The 10346-nt window shown below is 44.2% G+C and overlaps 1 protein-coding gene across 1 annotated transcript in view; it reads right to left on the reverse strand.

The window, feature by feature from the left end:
* The window catches only part of PDE6C (phosphodiesterase 6C), a 39627-nt gene extending 29625 nt beyond the window's left edge, over positions 1-10002 (reverse strand). The window contains exons 1-4 of the mRNA XM_033131227.1: positions 9328-10002; positions 4928-5080; positions 4735-4824; positions 3196-3336 (exon numbers count right to left, since the gene is read on the reverse strand). Of these exons, the coding sequence (XP_032987118.1) occupies positions 3196-3336; positions 4735-4824; positions 4928-5080; positions 9328-9807 (864 nt within the window). The 5' untranslated portion in view covers positions 9808-10002. The remainder of the gene's footprint in view (positions 1-3195; positions 3337-4734; positions 4825-4927; positions 5081-9327) is intronic.
* Between the last annotated feature and the right edge of the window lie 344 nt (positions 10003-10346).

Raw genomic sequence — 10346 nt, forward strand, 5'->3', positions numbered from 1 at the left:
ATCAGGTGGTAATTTGTTCAGGGAGTATGGGCCCTGCCCAGCCCACAGGTGGTCTATATGAGGTGCCTGGAATTAGTCTGAGGGCAGGCAAAAGGCCCAGTTGTGAACAATGAAGAAGGAGAAGTCTACCACGAGGCTTCTGGGGAAAGGTGTGTCTCAGATGAAAGGTGATGAAAGTGGCATTTGCAGGAAATGCCTCACAATTTTGTCCTGTCTACATGCCATGCCTTGAGCTGCAACAGCCACCTTGCCACCATAATTCTGTAGGAGACCTCATCAACATACTGAAGGTAGCAGAGACCTGGCCAGGAGACAATGGAAAGCCCCTGGGACTTTGATGATTGTATGGAGCACTGAATTAACCAGCCTTAGAACTGCCCCACTGTGGGACTTCTTGTTAAATGAGATAATAACTATCTGTGGGGACACAGCCCCGGAGAGCAGTTTCCAGGCTTTCGGCCTCACGTGGAGGGGTGCTGGCTCGGGTAGTAGATGGCCATCGGCTGTGACTAGTTGACCGTCAGCTGTAGCCAGTTAGCCAATTGGCCACTGATATAACTGCTGCGGCTGCGCTGGGGAGTGAGAGTCGGTCGGTTGGCAGAAAAGCGGACAGCAGGTCGCACGTCGTGTGAATCCAGCCGCCAGTGAGACTATAGTGGTATGACTCCCCTACCTATGGCTCCGTGGGTGTTCCCTTTTGGCCTAGCCCTTTCCTGCATTCTTACGTGGGGAGCGGGAGCAGAGACCCCGCAGGCTGCCCCGCATGACACATGGCGCAGCGAGCAGCGTCTCCCGCATGACACTATCTTATTGTTAAAGATGTTCTTACCTGGGTCTGATGTTACTGGCAGTGAAAAACATCCTAACCAATATAATCAACTAGGAACTCAACAGAGCTAGGATCAGAACCCAGCTCTCCTGACATCTGGTCCTGTATTTAGCCACTGAGAACAATTACTCTGAAAAAATAACTTCAAATCACAAGGATAGTAAGAAACATAAATGATATGGTATTCATTAGTCATGTTGAACTAGGAGAGCTCCAACAGAATTAATAAAACAAGATGAGAAATGAGCATTATATTGTCTGTGAATAAAATTACATATTTTATTACTACTTTAAAATAATTTTAACTTTTCAGAATACAAAACTTTGAATTGGTGATAATATTGTTTATTATTCCCCTACTCTACTAGACTTGTGTGTGTGTGTGTGTGTGTACCTACACATATACGGTCTCTAATCCTCGCAACTGATAAGAGAAATGTCCTCATTTTACAGATGAGTAAACCAAGAATCAAGGAGCTTAAAAGACTTGCTGAAAAAAAGAACAAGAACATAGAACTGATACTGTCTAGTCTCCAGACTTACTACAAAACTACAATAATCAAGATGGTGTGGTATTGGTGAAAACATAGACAAATCAATGGAACAGAACAGGAAGCCCAGAAATAAACCCAAACAAATATAGCCAACTGATCTTTGGCAAAGGAGCAAAGACAACAGAGAAAGGATAGTTTTTTTCAACAATTGTCTGGAACAACTGAATATCCACATGTAAGACAAAAAATGAACTGAATCTAGACTCAGACTTAATACCTTTCACACACACACACACACACAAACCCTCAAAATGAATCAGACCGAAATGTAAAACACAAAACTATAAAACTTTAAGAAGATGACATAGGATATCTTGGTGAATGGGTTTGGAGGGACTTTTTAGATACATCACCAAAAGCACAATCTATGAACTAAAAAAATATATAAAATTTGATTTCGTTAAAATTTTCTGTTCTGCAAAAGACACTGTGAAAAGAGTGAAAAGATAAGCCATAGTTTGGGAGAGAATATTTGCAAAATATATATCTGATTAAGGACTTGTATCCAAAATACAAAGAGCTCTTAAAACTGAAAAACAAGATAAACAACCCAATTAAAAAGTTGGCAAAAACCTGAACAGATGTCTCACCAAAGAAGGTATACAGATGGCAAGTAAGCACATGAAAAGATGCCTTATAGCACATGTCATTAGGGGAATGTAAATTAAAACAAGGAGATACCACTACATACCTATTAAAATAGCTAAAATCCAAAATTCTGACATCACCAACTGCCAGGGAAGATGTGGAGCAACAGAAACTCTAATTTATTTCCAGTGGGAATGCAAAATTGCACAGCCATTTTAGAAGATAGTTTGGTGGTTTTTTACAAAACTAAACATAGTCTTACCATATGATCCAGCAGTAACCCTCCTTGGTATTTACCCAAAGGAGTGGATAACTATGTCTACAGAAAAATCTACACTTTATTCATAATTAGCAAAATTCAGAAGCAACCAAGATATCCTTCAGTAGGTGAATGAATAAACTGTGATTTATCCAGACAATGGAATATCATGCAGCACTAAAAAGAAATGAACTACTGAGCCATGAAAATGTATGGAGGAAACTTACATGCATATTGCTAAGGGAAATAATCCAATAGGAAAAAATCTACATACTGTCTGATTCCAACTATACAGCATTATGGAAAAGGCAAAACTATAGAGGCAATAAAAAAAAAAAAAATCAGTGGTTGCCAGGTGCTTGGGGCCGGGAGAGGAAATGATGAATAGGTGGCACACAGGATTTTTCAGGCAGGGAAACTATTCTGTATAGCACTGTAATGGCAGACAAATGACATTATGCATTTGTCAAAACCCGTAGAATTGTACAACACAAGGAGTGAAGCCTAATGTACACTGTGCACTTTAGTTAATAATTATATATCAATATTGATTTATCAAATGTACCACACCAATGCAAGATGTCATGATAGAAATAGGGAAAGAGGAAAGTGGGCAGGGAGGGAAAGAGGACATATATAGGAAGTTGCTGAACTTTCTGCACATTTTCTCTGGAAACCTAAAATTTCTCTTAAAAAAATGTCTATTAATATTTTAAAAAAGAAAAAAGACCATTGAAGACGCATATACAACTAGGAAGTAGAAAAGCCAAGATTCAAGCCTAGACCTTTTTTGTGCCAAAATGCACACTTTTACTTCTGTACTGTCTTTTCTTGGCACTGGTTCTTAGGATCTATCATGACTGATTATTTACATAGTATATCGATGTTTTAACGGTTCACATTTCATGTGATGTGTATTTTACAGACGGTTTTAGGCAAGACAAAATGTATGGAACAATGAGGACCTTCTCCTTGGTCATGTCCAGCAGTCCAATGGAATATCGTTCACAGTTCAGATATGTCCTAACTGTGTAGAGTGCTTTGTGAAACTGTCGCTCAACATCTGTGAGCTCTTCAAATACTTTATTGGCTGACCACATAAGGATCTGAAAGTAGGTATTAAAAAGAAAGCAGTTAGAACAAAATACACTATGAAAATATAAAACAGGAGGCACATCAGATTATATAAATACACATCACTAGACAACACTGTTCTATTTATGAACATGTACACATCCAACAAACTACTGATTCTCTGTGTGGGATGATGACTGGAAGTTTGCAAGGCTGTGACTTTTTAAAGGGAGAGAAGCAAATGTTTTGACTTCAAAGGGAGGTGACCTATAGTTGGATACAGGGACAGTCCCTGGAGAGAGGGTGCAGTGTTAGTGGCCCACTGGTCCTGCTGGCCCGTGTGGGGAGACAGCCACATGCCTCCTTCCATGCATCCTGAGCTAATCAGTGGTAACCCTAGCTGGACAGTTAGAATGGGAAGAGACATTGAAAGCCTTCCCTCCCAACCCTCCTCCCACCATTGTACTGATGAGGAAACTGAGGTCCAGAGAATGGTCCAGACTCAGGTAACCTGGTGTGGGGACAGAGCCAGGAGTGCAATTTCTAGGCTCTTGACCTCACATGGATAGATGCTGGCTCAGGTAGTAAATGGCCATCAACTGTGACTGGATGGCCATCAACTGTGGCTAGTTGGCCATCAGCTGTAACCAGTGAGCCATTGGCCACTAATATAACTGCTGTGGCTATGCTAGCAGCAAATGGGGGCTAGCAAGAAGACGGTGGCTGAGCTAGCAAGTGCTGATTGCAGTTAGCACGGCGGATTGCAGCTGGCAAGTGGGGTTGGTTTGCAGAGAGCAGTGGATGGCAGGTTGCAGATGGCTTCTGCTTCCTGTGTCTCCAACCCAGCCGCCAGTGAGAATATAGTGGTGTGACTCCCCTGTCTATGGTTCCGTGGGTGTTCCTTTTTGGCCTCGCCATATCCTATGTTCTTATGTGGGGAGCGGGAGCTGAGACCCCTCATGACACCCTGCATGACACCTGGTTACCAATGTTGTTCTTTATAGTTCTGGCTCAAGGAGGCAACAGACTTCAGAGGAGTGATTTCCTCCTGAAATGAGTAGCTTTACTGTATATCAGGAACTGCTAAGAACTTTATGTGAACAAACTCATCTAATGAACATTCAATAGTCACAATAACCATGTGGGGCAGATACTATATCATCACTATCTCATAGATGAAGAGACCATGGCTACCCAGGATGAAGACGGAAGAAAGGCACACCAATTGTACATATGGACGGAGGGGCAGGCTTTGGGGATGGAAGACAGAGTGGACCGTGAGAAGACACCTGGGACTGCGGATTGGGGGTTTGCTCCATGTGGCTGAAACCCCATGAGGGGAAGGAGGGATCTGGGCTCGTTGCCTCTCTCTCTGGGTCCCTTTGTCAGAGCAAGTCAGCATGAAGTGAATAATGTCACCTTCCCTTTACCTGGCTTCTTCGGGATTCAACACTGTACATGTAGTTGGTATGATGAAGCTTTAGGATGATAGAAACAAAGGTGAGGTATTTGGAAAAGACCTACAAATGACAGAGAAAAACAAATTAGATGTGGCAGGTTTCTGTCGGATATATAATACAAGAAGTAAGTTTCCTGAACCTTCGACTGGATACCCAGCATTACCTTCTCGTCCTGTTTGGAAAATGCAGGTGCATTTACTTTGTTAACTGCCATCACCACAGCAAGAACCTCTTTGCCCATCACGATCGGGGTGGCCAGCAGATTCCTAGTGACATACCCTGTGTGTTTGTCCATGAAGTCAGAAAAATGGCTGTTCTGAAAGACATATTTATGCATTTGCCCAAGCAGCACAAGAGCATGGAGTGCAAATCCAGAAATGGCAACAAGTCATTCTGTCTAGTCCAAACTGTACTGACACAGGGGTCGTGAGCACACATGCCCCTATCCTATGATTGCTTGGCATGACATGGCTGTTTCAGAATGAGCATTTTCCAGCTGAGCTGTGGCCTATCAAGGCTAGGCTGAGGTCGGGCAGGAGAAAAACAGGTGATATCATGGCCAAATGGAAAGAAGGTGCCAATAGGAAGGGAGGGCAAGACAGAGGGTTACAATGAACAAAACGTGTGTGCGGGGAAGGAGCGCAGAGCTGGGGGTACATGTATACAAGCTTACCCATTACAGACCATGATCCCTTGCATTTACACAGCAATCCTAGGCACTAAAGGAATATTCAAAATGCCAGAAACATGACCCATCTCGTAGCTAACACACTTCATACTGCAGCTTCAACACTTGACGCTATTTTATTCTAGATTCTAGACACAAGGAAATGTTCTCAAGTTCAGTTGGCTGTTTTGAGAATTTGGCTTATGAGTTTCGAAATAGAATGCTTGCTTATGGTTGTCTCTGAAAGTCCTGGATAAAATCATCCATCAAATTTCAAGGTAGGCGAAATGAGGCTTTCTGGTTTTTTATTTTCACTAGTTCAAACAATCCTTACTGATGTTTGTTTGAGTAAATCCTGTGTTTCTCATATTTGTAAACTCTCCCTGATGGTTCTTTTTCAAAGAAGCTACTGAAGGCACCTGGAGAGAACATTGCTTAGAGCAGCAGGTCACCTGAATCCCTCATCCAAGCTTAGCATTGTGAGTTCTGATTAAATACCATTATCTCGGGGGAGGCCACTTAGCTCAGTTGGTTAGAGCGCAACACTCAACACCAGGGTTGCCAGTTCAATACCCACTTTAAAAAGGTTAAAAAAAAAATTCCACTATCTCCTGAGATCAGGAGTCAGAAAGAGAGGAAAAAAGGAAGAGAGAAGAGGGAGAAAAGGGATCTGTAAGCACCCTGTTAATCATTGGAAACTTCGGACTTCTCCATGGCTTTCTTTTAACCACAGTCAGAATGAGAACTGCCCATGCACAGAGTTAATCAACAGCTTTTTCTTTGTCCCAATAGAAAAAGAAATGATTAACTTGAAAAGACTATTTCTCAGTTCCCTGTTATCCAAAGTTTTCCTTGCCTTTCACCTATTTTAAAAACAGGCAATAAACATTGACCCAGTTTTGGCCATCCACACCCAGCCCCAGTACCCCTTCTGGCATAAAGATAATCTTATCATAGTTGTCATTTATTGAGAACCTACCAGGAGTCAGGTACTTCATGTCCATTTAATCTCCGCATTTGGTTACCTACGTTTCTCAGGTGCAGAAACTCAATCCATCACTCAGTTACCTAGTCTCAGACCTGGACCTGCACTCAGGTCTGTCTGATGTCAAAGCTCTCACCCTACACCACATGGCTTCCCTGTTTCCACCTTCGTGGACCCCAAGGTTGGGAGTAACCGCTTCTGCCTTTGTCGAGGTGTGAGAAGTCCTTCCCCTCACTTGTACCCACACTGCCACCCAGCAAGACGTCACGTGTGGTCAGCGGTGTGGTAAGAGGGAGGCCTCCAAAGACTTGACTTATGGACCCACCACTCCCTGCCTAATTGACCTTGAGAAGATTCTTACACAGACAGGATGGAGATTAAAATGTGTCTTCCACACAGGGTCATTGCTAGAATCAAGTGAGATTAAGAAAATAGAAAATCTTTATAAAATGTCAAATGCAATGAAAAGGTGAAGAAGTAATAAAAATGTCATGTAAAATATTGGTTTCCATCACCTTTCTCTTTGCAGATTTCCCCACAGCGACTAAAGTGTGGCGAAACTGCAGAGACACAGAGTTTGGTGAAGGTGGAGGGAGCACTGGACTCAGAGCCTTGATTCTATTTCAGCCCTGACCAGACTATGGACTCTGGAAGAAATAAAGCTCCCATGACCTCAACTTCCTGTCTGCCCAAGGAAACAGTTGGACTAACGACGCCAGGAGTCCTTTCCATCTAATATTCTACAGTTGATTTGAAATTTACTTCCTTCTCTTGCATCTGCTCACTCAAAAGACAAGTGGTTTTCAACATTGGCTGCATATTAGAATCACCTGGGGAGCTTTTTAAAAATACTAGTGCCTGTGTCCGAACCTCTCAGAGTCTGGTGTAATTGGTCTATTGAGAGTCTCAGACATCACTATTTTATTTTGTTTTATGTATGTATGTATGTATGTATGTATGTATGTATGTATTTATTAAGGAGGGCACAGCTCACAGTGGCCCATGTGGAGATTGAACCGGCAACCTTGGTGTTATCAGCATCACGCTCTAACCAACTGAGCTAACCAGCTACCCCGACATCACTATTTTTAAGAGTTCTCGATTTGATTTTAATGTGCATCCAAAGTTGAAAAGTACCACTCTCAGAGAAAAAATAATGCTTAGAAGCAGTAGAAATGGAGAACAAATAAAGCCCTTGTCTCTCCTCTGAGCTCAGGAAAGTGTCTGTCTTCAGTCCATGTCTCTGTCCCACCTGTAACAGCCAGGAGTCCTCAGGAAAAGGAAGAATGGAGAGACATGACCCCCACCTCATTTACTGTCCATGCAGGGGTTAACCATGGACAGCAGCAGACCAAGGCCACCTGATCTTTAAAGCAACTCTATTCTGTCCTTTTCCTTTTAACATGCAGAACTGGGCTTATTAATAAAGTATTACAGTAGAAGGCATTTTATACATCTCTTCTTTAAAAAACAAAATTTTGGGGGAAAAATATTGCGTGTCACTTTCTTAAGTTTGATGTCCTAGTAATTTTGGAGATGGCCTCCGTTGGAGAGGAGCATATTCCCATGAGAACACCTCAGGGTGTGTGGGGACAGCCTCCTAAGTGATGTCCAGAGAACCTTGCCATAGGACACACCTCGGTTTAGTCACCTGAAGCAGCTGCTGGGGGACTCAAAAACCTACTTCAACTAGCTTAAACTCACTGAAGGGAAGATTGGAAAAGGACTGAGGGCTCCATGTGCCCAAGGGCAACCCTTGCACCTGAGAACTGGCCTGTGGTTGTTTGCTGAGTGTTGCTAATGTTTGACAACTTCTGCGCCTTCTGGATCCCCGTGACCCTCCTCCTGTAATCAGCTTCAGGAGGCATGTGGGGGATTATCCTCCCGTCTCCAGCTGCCCCCTTCACAAGCTGGCAATAAACGTCTATACAGAAAGCATGTCAGGGCCAGCTCCCAATCAACTTCGAGCCAACATAATCCACCTTTCTCCTTTTGTTCATAGCAAAGCAAAATAATGGCACATGTTTGTAAAAAAAAAAAAGAAGGGCTGGCAGGAGAAACTTCAAACTAGCGCCTATGGTTATTGCTGAGTAGAGGAATTATGGGTCATTTGTATTTCCTCCTTTTCACTTGTATTTCATAATTCTCCTAAAACAAACAAGCATTGTGGTGGCAAGGAGAACGAGTTAAATGTTACGTTTTTAAATAAGCATAACTCTTTGTGCAATTGCTATTGGGTCCCACGCGGGTCCAAATGTCTCATTTACCTGATTGGAGCTCATTCTTGATAGATCTGAGTTACGGGCGGTTGGGATGGCCAATAGCGCTTAACCATCACCTCAATTCACAGTTTTAATGATCTAAATGCGAACATCTAAGCTTTCAGGTCATCTCATTTTTCTTTGTGCACATTTAGTCAATAGATGAAAGGAGCCACTTATGAGCCAATCCATCCCGAAGAACTGAGTGTCTTCAGAGGGGAGTGGGTGAGAGGCGCGGCGAGTGGCTCAGGAGCCTTGGTACCTGGCATGTTGGCAGACCTCACCAGTGGGCGGCCGGTTCTGCTCTCTTATTCAGAAGGATAGTGCCCAGAGCACGGAGGAGGTGCACGGAGAAGGAGAAGGTGTGGGCTGTACCAGGCCCAGGGATAAGTGCCTGATAAAATGCCAAACCTATCATACACTAAAACATTGTTCATTGTTTATATGAAGTTCAGATTGAACTGGGCATCTGGTATTTTTATTTGCTAAATCTGGCAGCCTTGGACTGGGTGCCCCTCTTCCCGGCTGCCCCCACTCTCCAGATTAGAGCCAAACCAATGCCACAAGGATGGTCCTCTGGGCCCCTGCTCTCTTTCCTATTGTCCCTCCAGGACCCCTCATCTCTGCTCCGCTGTCATTGGGCTACCTACCTTTTTCACATCTGGGACATTAAGGGCTTTCTTCGTGTGAGCAACCCAACCCACTATCCCGATGTCCAGTGGAAACACAACTTCTCTGTCGGGGAGCACCAGGTTGTCCTCAAACTTGGAGGTCGGGGTGACATTCAGCAGCCTGGAGGCCGCCTCGGGCGTGCCGTTGCGGGCCCGGCACAGGAACAGGCTGCAGCGGTCCGCGCTTAGCAGCTGCGCCAGCGTTTGCAGGGCCCGGTGCGCCCCCAGCTCAGCGCTGCCCGCCTCCTCCGGCACGGCCAGCAGCAGCTCCAGGCACAGGGCCGCCTCCTCCTCCGGAGACAGCCCCGGCAAGGACACGCTGGCTGCGCCCCGCTCCCCACTGGGCTCTGAGGCTTCTCCCAGCGCCGCCAGCTGCAGCTTCTTATCGAAGTACTCCTTAGCAAACCGAGGGTTGTCTTGCAGGTATCTCTCCACGGCCTCTTGGCTGATCTCACCCATGGTGTGGCTTGCTTTGCTGCTCTTGTTCAGAAAGGAAGACCCTCAGAGCACCTGAGGCAGAGTGCCAAGAAGGAACTACATCCTGGTCGAGGTTTCTGAAGAAATCCTAAGTGGCACCTCATAGGACGCCCACAGGTCCAGCAGAATGGTTGCTTAGCAGAGCTTTCAAACTGCCTGTGACTCTTGAGATGTGACAGCCGGTGCTGGCTTAGAGCGGGACTCAGGAAGCACAGGATTACAGAGTTCTTCAGGACATGAAATCCCTAAGCGTTATTAGCTCAATTTAAGTCCTCAGAGAATCCTCAGAGCATCTTAGATCAGCCAGGCAAGTGGCAAGTCAAAAGTGACCATTCCAGAAAAATAACTGTAAATGGGCGCTGTCTGCAGCTAGGAAGAATCACCGGCATATCCATGAGTTAAAAGTACAACAGCATCAATTGACAGCTTGAATCATTTTTTTCATGATAGCAATATGAAGTGAAAATACTTAGACCTCGGATGTGTCTATTTATTTGTTTATACATTAAATAATTACGTAA

The sequence above is a fragment of the Rhinolophus ferrumequinum genome, chromosome 16 (genome assembly GCF_004115265.2).
Source record: "Rhinolophus ferrumequinum isolate MPI-CBG mRhiFer1 chromosome 16, mRhiFer1_v1.p, whole genome shotgun sequence".
Classification (NCBI taxonomy): domain Eukaryota; kingdom Metazoa; phylum Chordata; class Mammalia; order Chiroptera; family Rhinolophidae; genus Rhinolophus; species Rhinolophus ferrumequinum.